Source organism: Pan troglodytes, chromosome 8 (assembly GCF_028858775.2).
Source record: "Pan troglodytes isolate AG18354 chromosome 8, NHGRI_mPanTro3-v2.0_pri, whole genome shotgun sequence".
In the NCBI taxonomy this organism is placed as follows: Eukaryota; Metazoa; Chordata; class Mammalia; order Primates; family Hominidae; genus Pan; species Pan troglodytes.
The window spans coordinates 137,977,871-137,996,823 of record NC_072406.2 but is presented as its reverse complement, the minus strand read 5'-3'; the positions used below and the strand labels follow the sequence as shown (position 1 = coordinate 137,996,823).

Sequence of the window (18,953 nt, the reverse complement as noted above, 5' to 3'; positions counted from 1 at the left end):
AAGAGAAAAGCGCAGAGATAGAATAACATCAGAGAGGGGGCACCACCACTTTAGGAAGCCAGGGAAGGGCTGGAGAAGGTGAAATTTAGGCAAAGATTGAAGGACTAGGAGTCAGACCTGCCATAGCAGGAGGGAATAGCATCCCTGGCAGAGAGGAAAGCTTGTTCAGAGCCACAGTCCTGAAAGAAGCTTGTTTGAGGGACTACAAGAAGACCAATGTGCTTGAAGCATAATATGTCTAAGATCAGATGTGTGATGAGTTTGAAGAGGCAGCTAGATCACCGTAAGGACTTTGGAGGGCTTTTGGCAGGAGAGTGACATGATCTGATCTGATATATATTTTGAAAGGTCACTCCAGCTTCCAGGTAGCAGTGGAAGAAGACATGCAAAAATCACAATCATAACTTACACGGCATGGTAGCTTGGAGTACGGAGGAAGAGGAAGCACGTTTGGGGTATATTTTGGAAGTGGAATAAACAGACCTGCTGGTGGATGGAGAAGGGTGGGGTGAGGGTTGGTAATGAGGAGCCAAGGATGACTCATTTTCAGGTTGGAGTAACTGGGAAGGCTTGGAAGACTAGTGGAGAAACAGGTTTGGAGAGAGAAGTCTCAGTCCCTTAGTCATTCACCTCAGTTTCTTAGTCACTGGAATACCTTAGATCTCTTATCTACCATTTCTTTAAAAACATGCGTGAGCCCAGTAGGCAGTCCTGGCTACTCGGGAGGCCAATGGGGGAGGATCCTTTGAACCCAGGAGTTTGAGGCATACCTGGGCAACACAGCAAGACCCTGTCTCTCTAAAAACAACAACAACTACAAAAAAAAAGGGGGGGGGGCAGAAAAAGGCTGGGCACAGTGGCACACGCCTATAATCCCAGCACTTTGGGAGGCCGAGGCGGGTGGATCACATGAGATCAGGAGTTCGAGACCAGCCTGACCAACATGGTGAAACCCTGTATCTATAAAAATACAAAATTAGCCAGGCATGATGGCGTGCACCTGTAATCCCAGCTACTTGGGAGGCTGAGACAGGAGAATTGCTGGAACCTGGGAGGCGGAGGTTGCAGTGAGCCGAGCTAGTGCCACCACACTGCAGCCTGGGTAACAGAGCGAGACTCCGTCTCAAAAAACAAAAAACAAACAACAAACAAACAAACAAACAGAAAGAAACGTGTAGCAGAAAACTGCTGCCTGCTGGGCCTAAACTAACCCCAGATTTTTAAAATATATATATATAGCAAGAGCTTACAGAACAGGCAGCACCAAGTGGGAGCCGGGGGGCTTCTCTTGATGCTGCATTTGATAAATATACACAGTTTTTACTCAGATTATATGTTTGCTTAGATTTGGGCTAAAGATCCCCAAAGCCGCCCCTTGGTATTAAAACTCATTAAGAAATTAAGGAAGAGATAGTACTATTGAACTATTTTCCAAAAAAAAGAAAAAAAAAGGACAAAACCCAAAACAAATGGGAAGTGATGTACGTTTTCCATGTTATTTTATACATGAGCTATCTTTCCAACACTGAAGTTGGTTTAGCAAGAAAATAATTAAAGACGTCAATGTGCAAGCCAAGAGCCAAAACCACTCTCAACAGCCCAAGGTTGTGAACGTATTTAATTTGCCCTTTCCCTGGGAAGTCATTTCTTGGATCATTGACTTACTATTATTCTGTAAAACAGTGGTAGCCCCTGCCTTCCTCTGCTTGCTGCCAAGAGTATGATCCAGCTGTGGGGTCTGAAGAGTTTATGTTTATTGGATTTTAATGACTTAGTTAACAAAGGTCATTCCTAAAAGTAACAGAAAACTAAAGGTGTGGAAACAGAACGGAAAATACTTGAGGGTTATTTCTAGTAGTTCTTTGGTGTTGTCCTTAGATACATGTTTAACCCTTAAAAGCAATTATGGAGTCTTCCTCATAACCAATTTACTGATGCTATATTCAACTACACTTGTAAAATGTTATTTTAGACCTCTCAGTAACAAAAGAAACAGGGCTTAAAATATGTTAGATAATATCGGCATAAACAATGTACTGTTAACATAATATTGCTGACAGTATAATTGTAATTAACTGTAATACTTGATGCCGCGTCTGTAGTGCTTCCATTATGGCTGACAGTAGGAAATAACTTCCGTCTCAGGTGAAATCTGGTTGGATACAAATCTCCAAGTTAAAAGAAACCTCAAAGATCATTTAATCTTGTCCTTTTAAATATTTAGTAACTGTGAATGGTAGTAAATATTTATCCAAATTGTTTCTTAGACTGTAAAAGAATTTCCAGGCTGGGTGTGCTGGCTCACGCCTGTAATCTTAGCACTTTGGGAGGACGAGGCAGGAGGATCACTGGAGGCCAGGCGTTCGAGAACAAATTGGGCAACAAAATCAGACTTTAGCTCTATTCAAAGTAAATAAAATTAAAAAGAAAATTAGGGGCCGGGCACGGTGGCTCACGCCTGTAATCCCAGCACTTTGGGAGGCCAGGGCGGGAGGATCACCTGAAGTTAGGAGTTCAAGACCAGCCGGACCAACATGGAGAAACCCCATCTCTACTAAAAATACAAAATTAGCCAGGCATGGTGGCGCATGCCTGTAATCCCAGCTACTTGGGAGGCTGAGGCAGCAGAATTGCTTGAACCCGGGAGGCGGAGGTTGCAGTGAGCCAAGATCACATCATTGCACTCCAGCTTGGGCAACAAGAGCGAAACTCTGTCTCTAAATAAATAAATCAGCTGGGTATGGTGGCACACACCTGTAGTCACATCTAGCCAGGAGGCTCAGGTGAGAGGATTGCTTGAGTCCAAGAGTTCGAGGGTGTACTGAGCTATGATCGCACCACTATACTCCAGCCTGGGTGACAGAGCAAGACCCTGTCTCAAAAAAAAAAAAAAAACTTGAGCTAAATGGTGATTGAATTATTTAAAATTAAATTGATGAAATAATTTAAGAATATGTGGAAAGAAAGACATTTACAGTCATTCCTCAGGTATAAATTAAATATTTTCCACCTCAAAATCCAATGACATGAGATATAAATGTATAGTTCACCTAAGTAATACATTTCTCACATGGTTACAGAACCTTTCTGATCAGGCTCCGGTTGACTTTTCCAGCCTTATCTCATTTCTCCTCCCTCCTTTCAACCCTGTTTTTTCCTCCTCCTCTCCTTAGCTACAGCTTTACTAATCTTCCTACTGTGAGCCTCAAACCTACGCTGCTCTCAGGTCTCAGGGCCTATGTACAAGTAATTCCCACTGCCTGGAATCCCTTGCCCTCATTCTTTGCTGGGTCATTCTGCAGACCCAGTACTACTTCCTCTTGGGAGCCTTTGTCCATCTCCTCTTCCCCCAATCTCCGAACCCCACCAAGACCTCAGGAGTTCTTGAGCAAGCCTCTGCTTAGTTTTCCTGGGATGACCAAAACTAACACTGTCCGATCCGTTGTTCAATCCCCAATCCCTAGAACAGAGCTGCAACATAACAGGCACTATAAATGAATGAATGGATAAAGACAGCACTGAAGAACTTGAAATTATAGTTTACACATGAAAACAGTAACATAAATCTGAAGAAATAAAGTTCTTTTTTTTGTTTTTTCGAGATGGAGTCTCTCTCTGTCACCAGGCTGGAGTGCAGCGGTGCAATCTGGCCTCACTGCAACCTCCGCCTCCCGGGTTCAAGCGATTCCCCTGCCTCGGCCTCAGCGTCCCAAATAGCTAGGACTCCAGGCACGCGCCACCACGCCTGGCTTTTTTTTTTTTTTTTTTTTTTTTTTTTTTTTTTGTATTTTAGTAGAGATGGGTTTCACTATGCTGGCCAAGATGGTCTCAATCTCCTGACCTCGTGATCCGCCTGCCTCAGCCTCCCAAAGTGCTGGGATTACAGGCGTGAGCCACCGGGCCAGGCCAAGTTGTTGTTTTTAAAAGGTATATTTCAACTCACTTCTCTAAGGCGGGAATATACACAGCCTGCCATCAGTTTGACATAAAACAAAAATTTTAGCGTTCTTGTATGCTAAATTTCTTTTACTAGGTTAAAAAAATGTAGAATCCAAAGAGCTGTAAATGGAAATGACAAATACTGTACAAAATCTATCAAGCAACTATAAGTCACAACTTGCAAGCTCTCTCCTCAGCAAATGAGTTAAAAGGAAAAGTATTTGAAACTTTCTTGGTGGAAAACGAATGACCTTTAAAAATGCCAACATTTTCCCCAGAGAATAGATTTGGTCTGAGTTCTTCATTTCTGAAATTGTACAAGATAAGACGACTTGGTTTGAGAGTCAAACTGCATCCTTCTATAAAGGTTTTAGATAAATTTTAAGTCTCCATACAAAACACTCCCCTTATTTTGAGAACAAAAGGAACAATAAGACAGCTTAGGCGGGGCAGAGAAAGAAAGGCCTTGAAACAAAGTCCCTGGAAAGGTAAAAACAACAACAAAAATAGTTAGAGCTCGTGTTAGATCTGATAACTCAAAACTGCACAACTTTTGCCATACATCGAAAGCAACATGGGAAAACAGAAAAAGAGATTACAAACATTTTTTGAGTGTCCTAACTTGTAGAACCCCTAAAAATGAATCAAATACACTTGGACAAAGCTCTTTTTTTCTCTCTCTCTCCTTCAAGTCGCAGACTAGGGGTGTGGGGCGGAGGGAGGGGAGTAAGACGGGGTCTCTAGTAAATACAAGACCCAGCCTCGGACGTGTTTAATTGCTGACATTTTAGAAGAAAAATGGGCTACTTACAATTAATGAACCAAACTACCAAACTCAAATCATGAGTAGGAGGAGGAGTAAATGGAACCGTCTGGGCGAAGTTTCAGGAAGACGCACGCTGGGGTCGCTGCGCCCTCCCCCACCCATACCTCGGGGCTCTCCAGTCGCTCCCGGCCCCCAGCGCGGACTCTCGGGCGCCGGCGGCCCAACCATACAGACTTGGCAGGATGTAGCCCCCTTCTCCCCTCTCCAAGAGAGAAAAGCGCGAGGAGACGCAAACCGTATTTCCGTGTCCGAGCGTTGAAACCTGCGGAGTCGCGCGCGGGGCGCCCACACTCGTTCCCGGGGAGCCCCAGCCCGGTCGCCCGCCCCGGTCCCAGCTCCAGCCCGGGCCTCCCTTACTCTGGGGCTCCATGGTCGGCTGCTCCCCGGCCTCCGCGGGCGAACCCCCGGGCTCCCAACGCCTCTCAGCCGGGGCCGGCGTCGCTACGGTTGCCCTGACAACCCGGAGGCGGAGTGGGCAGAACTAAAGGGACGGCGAGCGGGAGGGACCAAAAGCCGCAGGAAGTGAGGGAGCGCGTGAGGACCCGCGCGTCGCCGGGGACACTGAGCGAGGGTAGCGGCCAGGTCACCGGCTGAGGACACTGCCCCTGAAGCCCGGTCAGGCGGTCGCGCCCTCCCTGGCGGCCCCCGCGGCCCCGCAGGACCTGTGCCCCGACGTCGCCGACCCGCGGCCCCCGCTGTCGCCGACCCGCGGGGTCCGTCGGGCGAGTGGGCCTGCCCGCGGGTAAGGCGCCGGCCCTGGGCCGCCCTCCCGGGAATCGGGAGCCGGCGCTGCAGGTAACAGCGGGGCCCCGGCGGCGGAAGGGGTCGGGGGTCGGCGCAGGGGCGGGCGCGCCCCGAGCCGGGTGGGCGGCCCCGGCGCACCTGTTGTAGCCGCCTGGGGGTCCTGCCCGCAGTTGGCCGTGGACGTTCCCCGCCCCGACTCCGGAACGCCGAGGGCGGCCTCCGCGCCTCCTGCTCCGGGAGCCGCGCCTCATCGGGAGGACGGAGCCCTGCGGGCAGCCCTCGCACCAGGGGCTCCCTCCGAGCCCGGGCATGGGCCGGGCCTGGGGCGGTCCCTCGAGCCCCCCTGACGGGAAGCGTGGAGCAGTGCGAGCCACCGCCGTCGTCGCTGTCGTCCCCAGTGAGCCGGGTGCGTCTCCTGAATCGCGAGAGCCAGGAGCACAGTTTTGCCCGCCTTTGCCCCGTCATCCCCGTGTCCCATTTCAGGCAGGGGGCCCGGGTTGGATCTTTCTCGCTGGCTTCGTTTTTTGTGTGTTGATTTGTTTCAGTCCTTCGCGTTTCCGGTTGAGTTACGGAATCTGCCCACACGTTTTGTGGCCAAACTTTGTAGGGCTGTGAAACAATGTAACATTATCCCACACAATAGTCTTTCATGCTGGTTTTAAAACACAGTGATTCAGGGTTTGCTTTAAGGAAGCTTTGAGGATCACAAGAGATTATTATCTGGTAGGTTGTAAAAATTCAAACAACCAGGAGAGTATCATAGGTTCCGGAACACCAGAAGGAGGAAAGAAAAATGGAGACGAGAGAAAAAGGATAAGCAAGAAAGTGCAGGGGCATTAAGGGTGTGGGGGGCTGCAGGATTCATTGGGTACTCAGGTCTGGAGATTATGGCCCCTCTATTAATTCCAACCGCTGCTCCAGACAGTACTTGAGGGAAATGGAAGGAAGAGCCGTTTTGGGGGTCATGCAAGTGATTACTAATCTTGCCAGTAGAAAGATTTCCACTCCATGGATGACAAGGACACTAAGGAGAATTACTTTCCTCTTAGGGAATCATTGAGAGGTTAATTGAACTTGAGAAGCATATATTCTGTGATGGAAAATGACATTTATTATATTCTTCCAAATTAGGTTTTCCCCCTCTCAGACTATATGGGGACTTTTTCAGATTAATTGTCAAAACAAGAAGGTTTATGTGTGGATATTGACAAGCAGCGTGATATATACAGAACACGTAATTCTTAAGCTGAAGTATTAAGGTAATAAATTAAGGGTGGAAAGTAAACACTTCATGGAACCTTAACTCCCTGTTCCTGAAATTTAGAGACAGGGGCTTCATTTTTAGACAGAAAGTATCTAAAGATCAGCAGTACTTCTGTATCCAGTGGTTCTCAAGTTCTAGTTTACATATCATTAGCAAAATCACAAAGCGGTCTTTTCATTCAAGATACAAATAGAGTGATCAGTATATCATAATCAAAAGTGACAAGATAGTGATTTAAAAAACACCTGGCATTTATTGACAAAAGAAAAGGTAGGATTAAGTCTGCTCAAACAGTAAAGGATTAGCATTAGTATTTTTTTTAAAAAGAAGAAACAACAGTGCAGGTCTCTATGCTAAAGTAATAAGGACTGAAGAAGTTTTAAGTTTGGAAAAAATGGGGATATGTATTGGTGAAACACTTTGTAATCATATAGAATGATTATTTTATCAGCAGCTGTTAAGTTGACTTTGAGGAAATTTTGAATTGAAATACTTTAGGTGACAAGTAAAGGCAACTGTGAAAAGCAACATTTGATTTTAGGGGACAGGGTACCTGTGAAAGAAGACTGGTTAGGAGTGGAAGTCAGGCGTAAAGGCACTGAAATGTCCGAGGCAGGGACAATATTCAGTTTCTCTTCCTCTATCACCTTGTGCAATGTACTTGTTAAATGTTTGTTGAATGAGTGAGAAGGGCTTTAGAGAAATTGCTTTGGATATAGGGATACACTTTACTATTGGAGAAAACACCCGAGATCAGAAAGTTGCTAATGAGATAGGGGTGGGGGATGAATGGTAAACACACTGATTGTACCTTTTTGGAGTTTTCTACCATTGTGTTTTATTTCTTTTCACGGGCATGTTCAGTATGTTATTAGTGGTCAAATGAAAAGGAATAAAGTTCTATGTATATTTTTTTAAGTCTCCAAGCTCATTACTAGATAGAATAGTTACATTATTGTTTACTTTGCTGATGTTTAACTAAATGTAGCAAACTGAAGCATTATGGATCGGGAATAACAAAGTAACAATGAAGAGACAGATGTAGTCTTTTTCTTATTTAAATCTCTTGACTACCTCAGAATTCAAAGTAGAAATAACTTTAGTGGGAGGTTAACATTATTTAATGCAAATAGGTTGATAAAAAATGTGGCAAATGCACATGTTATTAATAGTTCTGTCTTCTAGCCTTACTGTGGTAAGTTGAAGGAAGTTTTCATTTTTGTTTTTGTTGGTTTTAGGGTTTTTGTTGATTTTTGTTTTCTTTACCAGAGTGAGGGTACTTTTTTCTCTATCTGATACTTTCTGAAACTCTTAGGGAGTTCTGTCAAAGGTGGAAAACAATCAATTTCTATTTTTGGTGTTTTCCTCTTTGTTCTCCAAACTTGTCATGGTCTACATTCAATTTGTTGCACTCACATGTCTATCTCTCAGCCCTTTACTCGTCCACAGTCTAAAGGAGACTGGCCGGGCGCGGTGGCTCACGCCTGTAATCCCAGCACTTTGGGAGGCCAAGGCGGGCGGATCACGAGGTCAGGAGATCGAGACCATGCTGGCTAACACGGTGAAATCCCGTCTCTACTAAAAATACAAAAAATTAGCCGGGCATGGTGGCGGGCGCCCGTAGTCCCAGCTACTCGGGAGGCTGAGCCAGGAGAATGGCGTGAACCCGGGAGGCGGAGCTTGCAGTGAGCCGAGATTGGGCCACTGTACTCCAACCTGGGTGACAGAGCAAGACTCCGTCTCAAAAAAAATAAAATAAAAGTTAAATAAATAAATAAATAAATAAATAAATAAATGGGACTGCAGGAGCATGCTGCCCCAGTTTCTGGAAAGTCTTTCAGGATTAGGCTAATGCCCACTAAATGCACTTCGCTCTCCTACTGGGGGTGCTACACGGTTTAGCATTTAGCTCTGTAGGATGCTTTCCTATAGAATTTTATCTCATATGGATGGATCTTGTACCTCTGACTGGATTAAATATGTTTGGAGCTAAGTGCATGACTTAACGCTTCTTCTGTGTTGCTTTTAGCACACGGTGGTCTTCATTGTGTACCTGATAATTTAAGTAGGGTAATAATAGAGAGGTCAAACCTTTAGTTAGGGGTCATTGCATTAATTTCTAGCTTTGCCCTTTTGGAAAACCAGAAGCTATTATTTTGTCATTGATAACTTGGGATAATAAAACCTGCAATGGTTGTCTGATAGTCTAGTTGTGAGAATCAAGATAAATGTGATTATAGATTATGAATGAAAATATCTTGTATGTCATAATGAACTTTTTTAATATAAAGGGCTGTTATTGACTTAGGCATAGAGCAGACATTGATTCCACATTCACAACGTGTTAGGTACTTCCTGGGCTCTGGAATTGCATGTCATAAAGGGTGAACAGGAAATGACCAGGTGCTTCCGAAGCAGAACAGCCTGGGCTGAGGCACGAAGGCCGGGAGAACAACTAAGCCGTGGTTTATTGTGGCTGAACTGGAGAATACTTCTTCATGTGTATTAGCAGAAAATGGGAGGAAGTAAGGCCAGAAAGGCAAATGTGGGCCAAATCAGAAGGAACCTAAGGACCATGAGTTTATTTTCCTTAAAGGTAATAAGGAGGATTTGGGTCAGTGACTGGATCAGTTTAGCATTTGGAAAGGATCACTGGCAACACTCAAATGACAGATTGGTAGAGAGCCTAAATGAGAGACAAAAAAATTGGAGATGTTGCTGAAGCTCAGTGAAGAAATGAAGAGAACCAGGAGAGCGATGGTGGGAATAAGAAGGAGGGGCCACTAAAAAAGGTAGAATTGGCAGATCTTGGTGATATAGGAGATGAGGAAGGAGAAGCCAGGGATGACAGTGGGGTGATAGACTGGATTGTTCTGTTATTCATTGAACTCTAAAGAAGAAAAAAATGTTTTGAGGAGTTTAAGAAGTGGGGTAGATGTGTTCAGTTTGAGATGCCTGTCATATACGTTGGGAGGTCCCATAAGTAGTAGTAGTTGGACATGTGGGTCTGGAACGAAAGGGAAAAAGTCTGAGATGAAGATAGAATTTGGATTAAGCATTTAGTGATTGAAGTTAAAATGTGATGATTTTCTCCAGGGATATTATGTGGAATAAGAGGGTAAGGGATAGAGCCCTGAAGTATGCACATTTTACGTTGTGGGGAGGGGCTGATGGTGGAAGAACCCGCGGAGACTAAAGACCAGTGGTCAGAAAAGGGAGCTGAAAATCTGGGAGGATTAATGGAAGAGTGCCTACTGCTGAGGAGTTCATGCATTGGCATTCCCCAAAATGATTATATTTTCCTCTAGCCACCGTAGAACACGCAACACAGTTCATCTATTATTGTTTTATTAAAGTTCATGTAAAATGACTACCCATTACTTTGTTAACAACAGAAATCTTGATATTTATGTTTAAAAATATTTTTTAAAACATTTTTAAACAAATTTTTTACATATAGAGTCTTGCTATGTTGCCTAGGCTGGTCTGGAACTCCTGGGCTCCTCCCGCCTCAGCCTTCCAAAGTGCTGGGATTCCAGGCATGAGCCACTGTGCCTGTGGCTATTTATGGGTTTTTTGTCTACATTTGGGACAACAAATCAAGTAAAATGTAACTTTAGAAGTTGATTATGATTATGCCTCAAGCAAATACTTAAAAAAAAAAAAGAGAGAGAGAGATGGATAAAAGTTCATTTTGTGTATGTCTCAGGTAAAGTATGTTAACTTGGGGAGACCAGCAGTAACCTGTTCTTTAAATCTCAGCTTTTATTGAATCTCACACAAAATTTTTCTCAGATGTGTCACTAGACTACTTAAATAAGCCAGATTAGTATTTTTGCATACTTTATTAACTCTGCTTCTACTCAGAGTAAATTAGTTTTTGGAATGGAATGCAGTCAAAAAATCATCAAAATAATATCACAAAGCACTGAGTGGTCCAGTCATTTGAACTTCTGACAATACCTTTGACTTAGAAACTTATTTGTAGGGAGTGGTATATTAATACTATACATAAACATTGATTGAGCTCGGGGGGACTTTCTGTATATACATTAAAAAATATGTTTTTTTAATAGAGATGGGGTCTCTATTAAGTGACCTCTATTTTTTAAGTGAGACGGGGTCTCACTGTGTTGCCCAGGCTAGTCTCAAACTCCTGGGCTCAAATTATCCTCCCCACTTGGCCTCCCAAAAGGATGGGATTACAGGCATGAGCCACTGCCCCAAGCCTAAAATTTTTTTAAGTACCGTTAGAATGTAAGGATTCTTTTTAAAAAATTTGATTGTGCAGGGTTGGTTATTCAACCAATATGCAATACAATATTCAATACTGTATATTCATCACTTCTCGGCCTTTTGGCTAAGATCGACTGTAGTATCTGTTGTTATTAATATAATATTGTATATTCAACCAATTGTCAATACAAGGCTGGTTGTATCTGATATGAACCAACAATGAGTTAAAAATGGACCTTTTTTATTTTTAAAAAGCTAATTAACTAGATTTGCTTACTTAAAATCAAAGCAATCAACTCGTTACAAGTCTAGAAATAAGGATTTTAAAATAGATTTTGAATTTTGACCTTATCTTTTTCCAGAAAGACTTTAAATTGATACTGGAAACCAAATAGGATATATTTTTGGGAGATTTCAGGCTATTAAAACAAAGGCAAACAAATAAGTGACCTTCTAAAAGTCCTAGTAATGATTAGGTCCATTGTTTCAATTAAAGCATACCATGCTTGAGAGATAAAGTGTGTTAAATATTTGACTGTAACTTTGTGTTAGAAATATGTTTTTCAAATCTATAAAAAAGATTTACAAATCTATCTATACCATGTTTTTCAGTTTTATGGTATTTCTTCCAGACCTCTCTTCCTGACATCGCCATTAGTGTCAAGTATTTCTTCAACCCCCAGTGATGCAACGTGAGCCTATTTTTAAAAATGTAGTCTGGAAGCAATATGTAACATAGTCAGGAAGCAGTATGGATATATGGTTAAGCATATACACTATACACTGAACTGGGGTTAAGCAGAGATCATACTGCCTGACTTTAGGCACCTGCTCTACCACAGATGATCTTCTAGAAGCCGTATAAATTAAACCTCTGAAGGTTTACATTTCCTCATTTGAAAAATGGAAATAATAAAGTAAACCCTCATGGGGTCCTTAAGAGTTTAAATGAAATAATCCATATAAAGTGCTTAAGTGCTGAACATAGCATCTGATGTGCAATAATCACTCTATAAATGCTAATTGGTAAAATTATCATCATTGTTATTGTTAGTCCAACTATAGTAGTAGCATGGAACCAGGATTCTGAAAAGTGTAGCCTGCAGATCAGGGCCAGTGCAGACTTACTGGTTTGCAGTGAGATCCGGAGCTTGTGCCAGAATGTAAATAGGCGATGTCACTAAACATACTGATTACTGTTCAGCTGACTTTTTAAAAATAGCAAGACCTCTTCAGTGTAGGAAGCAGTTAGTTGATTTACATTCTGGTGCAAGCTCTTTACCTTGCCACAAACCAGCACCAGAGTTGACGTGGAGTGTTGGACCAATGATCTCGCTCTCCAAAAATAATAGTCCTTTATTCTGAAGACGTTATTATTCACTCATAATACCTCATTAACTTTCTTTTTTTCTAAACATTGTAAAAATAGAGTGTAAGTATATTGTTTATGAGTTCAGCAGATATTTATTGATCACATAGTTTGTGCACAGCCCTGTATCTTATTTTGCAGGAGTTGCAAAGCTGGCTCAGAAATTAATCTTGCCTTTAGGAAGTCTACCATAAACCCGCAAAAGGAAATAAGTGAAAATCTAAATAAATGTGTTGAATATATGCAGTGAGTGTTTGCAATAGTGTTATAGCTTGGTTCCAAAGATTTCAATATAGACGGTTGTTTCCTTTTGCTGAGCTGCTACCACAATGGGACAGAATTAATTATTTTTTTGGAAACGGAGTCTTACTCTGATGCCCAGGTTGGAGTGCAGTGGCGCACTTCAGCTCACTGCAACCTCCGCCTCCCAGATTCAAGCAATTCTCCCACCTCAACCTCCTGAGTAGCTGAGATTACAGGCATCCGCCACCATGCCCAGCTAATTTTTGTATTTTTAGTAGAGACGGGGTTTCACTATGTTGGCCAGGCAGATCTTGAACTCCTGACCTCAAGTGATCCGCCCGCCTTGGCCTCCCAAAGTTCTGGGGTTACAGGCATGAATCACCACACCTGGCCAGGACAGAATTAATACCTTTTACTTTTTCAGCATTATGCTATCACAATAAAGTTCAGAGTTTGCTTTATTAAGATAGTGTTTGAATATTCTAGGAGATTCAGAAACCTGCAGTACTAGGGAAATCTGAGTTTTAGATATAATAACAAAATTATAACTTTTAAAGATTTGTATTGTAGAAGATTATCCTTAAGTGTTTTTTAAATTACTAATTTACTATTTCACCCTTCATGCAAATATATGAATTATAAATGATTGATTGTTCCATAGAATATGAAGAGACATTAAATAAATCTTAAAATATTTATAAAGTTTTGGTTAAAATGAGCACAATTTCTTCTCAAAAAAATTCACTGCCAGCCTGGGCAACATAGGGAGACACTGTCTCTACAAAAATAAAAAAATAAAAATTAGCCAGGCATGGTGGTGTGTTCCTATAGTCCCACTACTTGAGAGACTGAGGCAGGATGATCAATTGAGCCCAGAAGTTGAAGGCTGCAGTGAGCTATGATCATGCCACTGCACTCCAGCCTGGGCGATGGAGTAAGACCCTGTCTTTAAAAAAAAAAAAAAAAAATGCATTGCTCAAACAGATAATGTTGAAACAAATTCTGGGGTAATATAAACATAATAATTTTTAAAAGGCAAGGCGTGTATATTTTACATATAAATATGTATATTATATAGTACAGGGTTTACAAACTATGAGTCAGATCATGAGACATATTTATTTTTGCAGACTAATTTACTGTTGAGTGGGCTTAGGGAAAAAAGGAAAATAATGCAAAATGTTCAAGTCAAGAAGTGTTATTTCATTTTTAATATTTCTTAGAATGTTTTGCATGGAAGTGGATGTATTGGTTTCTCTTATTGCCATGCTTGGTGCACCTGCTCATAATCATGTTTGTTGTGCCTTTTGCCATAAAGTGTTACCTAATCTCACTAATGACTTTAAGAAAATTGAAGGTGGGTGTTAGAAAGATTATAGGTAATATTAAAGAATATAAGGCAGGCATGGTGGTGTGCACCTCTACTTCTAGCTACTCGGAAAGCTAAGGCAGGAGGATCACTTGAGCCCAGGAGTTGAATACAGCCTGGGCAACATAGACTCTGTCCCTATTTCTAAAATTTAAAAAAAACACACACACAAACACATACAATGTAAAATAAAGAAAAGACAGTAACCTGAAATTTAAGAGGAGAATTATAAGGAAAAACAGTGAAAAATGAAATTTGGATGAAGAAATGACTAGGTAAGTTAGACCTATGGCGCTGTAATCACAGCTTTTTCACCGCAGCAGATCAGGTATTTTGTGATCTGGCCCCTATCTCATCTTTGAACTCATCTTGTACCAAAGTCTTTCTCTGCAATTAGGTACCAGCCACACTTGCCTTCTTTTAGGTAATTGTCTGTAAGGTTGAGTCTACATATCATAGACAAAGAATTTCTATTTCCACACCCCACCCTCAGCCTCACCTAACCAGACCTGCCTGTTCAAACTGTGTCCCTACCATGTTCACATTGCAGACACATATTAGGCACTCAAGTATTGGTTGAACAGGTAAATGGAAAACCCAAAAATGGAGGCATTGAGGATGAGAAAACTTGAGGACACAGAAGACCTATTAGATTATGAATGATATCGATGGTAAAATACAATCAGATGTTGCCCTTAGAAGCATATGATCCCTAAAGGATAGAAAATGACTCATTCACTATTTACTCAGCCCGTAATTATTAATTAGTCACCCACTGTATTTGGATTTAGGAGTGGAAATTACCAGTGAAGAAGGTGTAGCTCCAATAACAGTGTAAGTAAAGAGACAGAAAGACATGGGGAAAAGATAATCACTAGTACAAACGGTTCAAGAGTCCCCTCATACTTGATGTGGCCTCCTCAGCATGTGCAGTTTACAAGCGGTCCCACAAAGATCAGTGATCTGCTAGAGCAAGCGTGATACATGCCATTGTCTGAATCTCAGTGCAGCTTTGTACTTTTCAACATGATAACTCTTCTGAATTGATCAAGAAGAAAGCAGCTTTAATAAATGTTGAAAGGAGTTAATTTGGGGTTTGGGTGTATGATTCAAGGGACGACCAGGAGCCTCTACAAATATTCCAGTTTGTGGGTTTGTGAGTCTTAAAGAATTCTAAGAATAGCAAGTCGCATAAATCCAGAAACATAGTGAATTCCTGATAGAAGTGTTTAAACTCTATGCAGCAGTAGTAAACTACCTTGAACTTAGCTAACAGTGAAATAATGAAGGACGTAACTATGCAAGATAGACTGCAGTGGAGACACTAAGCCCTGCTTCATAGAGCTCACATTCCAGTGAAGGGCACCAACAGAAAACACAGAGGGAAAATATATACATTATGTTAGGTGGTGGTCTTAAGGAGAAACAATGAAGCAGTTAAAGAGGTTAGGAAGTGGTTTTGGGGAGTGTGGGAGAGCGGTAAAAGTTTAGATAGGGTGGCCAGGGAAGCCTTTACTGAGCTGCCATTTGGTAACGACCTTTATGCAGCAAGGAAGCTAGCCATTTGGATATCTGAGGGAGGAACATTTCAGACATACAGAAGGGTGAACACCAAGTTCCAGAGGCAGGCATCTGCCATGGTGTTTGAGGAATAGCAGGGGAGCCGTCTGGCTAGGGAAGAATGAAGTAGGAGCTGTTGCAAATGAGGGCGGAGAGGCGATGGGTCCAGATCATACAGTGATTGTTGGTCCTCTTAAGGATTTTGGTTTTTCCTCAGAGTGAGATGAGATGGGAAGTATTGGAGACTATTGAGCAGAGGAGACATGAGCTGACTTTAATAGGATGACTCTGACTGCAGGCTTGAGACCTGACTGTAAGGGGCTAAGGGTAGAAGAAGGCCGGTTAGGAGGCTATTGCAGTAATCCAGGTGAGAGGGGTAGTGGCTCAGACCAAGTGTTCACAGTAGAGGTTATGGGGCACTTGATATTTTTTGAAGACAGAACTGACATGATTGAATATATTAGTTTTCTATTGCTTCTATAAGAAATTACCATAAATTGAGTGGTAATTTATTGTCTTAACAGCTTCGTAGATCAGAAGTCGGTTGTCGGTCTCACTGGACTACAATCAAGGTGCCAGCAGGACTGTGTTCGTTTCTGGAAATTCTAGGAGATAATCTGTTTCCTTGCCTCTTCTAGCTCCTAGAGGTCACTCACATCATTCTTCGGCCGTGGCCCCTTCCTCCACCTTCAAAGCCCACAACATTGCATCTCTCCGACCTTCTTCCATAGTCATATTTTCCTCTGACTGTGGCTAGGAGGGTCCTCTGATGGTTAAGACTCATGTAATTAGATTGGGCTCACCAGGATCGTCCACGATAATCTTCCAATCTCAAGGTTATTAATTTAATCACATCTGTAGAGTCCCTTTTGCCATGCAAAGTACATATTCATAGGTTCCAGGGATTCCTACATGCACATCTTTGGAGGCCATTCTAGATACCACATCAGTCGAAGGACCAGATGTGGGATTTAAGATAGAGAAAAATCAAGGGTAACTTCAAATACTTTGATCTGAGCAATTGGAAGGAAGGAATTAACTGAAACTGGGGGGACCAGATTTGTGGCTTTGGGGTACATGGTGGGAGCTCAGTTGCAGGCGTGTAAAGTCTGAGTTTCCTATTAAATATCCAAGTGGGAGATGATGCATAGGTAGTTGAATACATGACACTGAAGTTTAGATCGATGGATCCTAAGGACAGTTACACCCATACATCCAAGTATGGATGGCACTAAAGCCATGAGATGAGATGAGACCACTTAGGCCCTATTAAAGAGAGAAAGGGGAAGAGAGGTCCAGGAACTAAGCATTGGGAACTTCCAGGTATCTACCAAGTGCTAAAATTATATATTTGGGTATTTGATACATGAAAAGTAAGCAGTAATATTGGCTTGAATACAGAAAAAAAAAAAACACACAAAAGAGGAGCACTGAATGGTGAAACATAAGTTACTCAGGACAAATTAATGCTTTTGCTTCACTTAATGCCTTACAAACTTTGTCTTTCCATTTCTGTGAACTGTATTTCTAGAATTACTGGACCAGAGCCAAACACATAAATGACTAAGACATAGCTTCATCTTACATCGACTTCTAATTCTACCTTGTTAAGGTTGTCTGTTAATTAGATATGTATTATTTTCATGGATGCATGTTTAAGAGCTGTAATAGATTGATTTCAAATGGCTGTCCTTGACAAAGTGTGCCATCTACAATATACATGTATGATAGCTTTGAAAGAGCAAATGTCAATCTTTCAGATTTAAATTTCTTATAGTGGAATGTAGTTTATACTTACAACAGAACAGTTATGAAACTTTATTTTGAATGACATCTAACCTACCATATTATTTGTTTATCTTTCTTTAGACTGGTACTGTTAAATTTGCCAAAGGCCAAGACATAGATCTTTGGTATATATTTAATTACCTCTAGGAAAAAACATTTACATGGCTTACACCAGTTGCAAGATGAATAAGAGGTATATGAATGTTATTGGAGTCAATGGGCCCAACTCCTCTAGTTAGGTCTCAGCCACTCCACCCTCCAAATTTGGAATCCAAACCATATAGCAGCAAAAAGTCCTTCTGAGTAGTCGAAATAGATGTTCCAGAGTCTATAAATGTCATAGTTTTGCGCCTCAGACTCATTGGATTCAATGGTAGCATCCTTTGTGGACTCAAGCTTTACAAATGTGTCTGTCAAACAAGCTTGTCTGGCTTCTAATGCACCGGTTAGGAGAGCAGGTTAGAAAGGCAGAGAAGAGCCTCACAAGGTAAGAGGCCACACCACACGGTGGCATGGGTTCTGAGTCCCCAGGGAAGAGCAGGGCTCCAGGAGAGCAGTCTGGTCTTTGGCCTCTGTAGATTTCAGAGACATCTGAGGACATCATTCTGTTTTGGCAACTGATGTAATGGTGACCTTGAGTCACAATGAAAAAGTTAAATTGTGAGTATAGTTTATTTAAGAAGGCAGAAGTCTGGTTATCTGTTTCTGCAAGTCAAACCACCCTGCAACTTAGTAGCTTACAAAAACAGTGACCATTTGTTGTCTCATGATACTTTGGGCTGTATGGGCTCCTGTGGGTGCTGCTTCTGCTCAGTTGGCTGGGGTTGCAGTCATCTGGAGGCTCGACTGAGCTGGGGCATCTTAGGCAGCTTGTTCACATGGTTGGAGGTTTATGCTGCTGTGGACTGGAAGTTCAGCTTTGGTCTCTTCCCGGTGGCTTGGGCTTGGGTACCTCATAGAATGACAGCTGGTTCTAAAGAGGAGTGTTTCAAGCATGGGAATATCTTGGAAGTGATTCAGTATCACTTAACTGCATTCTTTTAGTCATAGTGACACTGGTCACAGGGCCAGCTCAGATTCAAGGGGAGAGGAAATAGACTCTACCTCTCCATTTGGAACAGTGGCAAATAATCTGTGGCCATCTTTAATTCCACTATAACAGAGAAGTGGTTAAGGCTAATGTGTGTGGATACATTGCACAATGTGTGATGAAGGGGCCAGGTAAGTCTCAGGTCTTTAGAAAGAAGACTATTCAGAAAACTTGATTATTTCCTCAGGGTTCAAAGTGGTCAGTGCTTTATAAGTAAGAATTTACTGTAATTATAAGATTATTACACTCTTAGGGAGTATTATAAATAAGAGAAACATTTCTTTTTGGTAAAAATAATAGCTGTTCTTTTTTTTAAGGTAAAACAGTTAAGAAATACTACCTAAGGCAATCATTGGTTATAATATTTAATAGCAATTTAATTTACATGTAGGCTGAGAACCCTTGGAAGGGATTCTAATCAGAACAAAAGAAAAATAGAATATAAAATTAAATTTTAACTTCTCTTAAGAGTGGAATTTTCTGATTCTTGGATACCTTCCCAGAATTAGCTTGTGCGATGATCTC

At 41.9% G+C, this 18,953-nt stretch overlaps 2 protein-coding genes and 1 pseudogene across 21 annotated transcripts in view; 2 read left to right on the top strand and 1 right to left on the bottom strand.

The window, feature by feature from the left end:
• FANK1 (fibronectin type III and ankyrin repeat domains 1) overlaps positions 1-5,205 on the bottom strand; it is a 169,126-nt gene extending 163,921 nt beyond the window's left edge. For 7 of the 13 annotated variants that reach the window (XM_054659975.2, XM_054659980.2, XM_016919601.3 and 4 more), the window contains exon 1: positions 5,123-5,205. In XM_054659975.2, coding sequence (XP_054515950.1) covers positions 5,123-5,135 — 13 coding nt within the window. In that variant the 5' untranslated portion in view covers positions 5,136-5,205. Of the gene's footprint in view, positions 1-4,750; positions 4,997-5,122 lie in introns of those variants that run through there. The other 6 variants (XM_063782246.1, XM_063782254.1, XM_063782253.1 and 3 more) reach the window with 4 other exon arrangements.
• A 25-nt stretch (positions 5,206-5,230) lies between these two features.
• Positions 5,231-18,953, top strand: part of DHX32 (DEAH-box helicase 32 (putative)) — a 60,137-nt gene continuing 46,414 nt past the window's right edge. Inside the window, exons 1-2 of one of the 8 annotated variants that reach the window (XM_054659966.2) lie at positions 5,243-5,560; positions 16,189-16,386. The gene's annotated coding sequence lies outside the window, so the exon portion shown is untranslated. Of the gene's footprint in view, positions 5,561-5,616; positions 5,916-9,179; positions 9,370-16,074; positions 16,387-18,953 lie in introns of those variants that run through there. The other 7 variants (XM_054659965.2, XM_054659967.2, XM_001138928.6 and 4 more) reach the window with 7 other exon arrangements.
• LOC112204713 (U2 spliceosomal RNA) lies at positions 11,114-11,250 on the top strand (annotated as a pseudogene).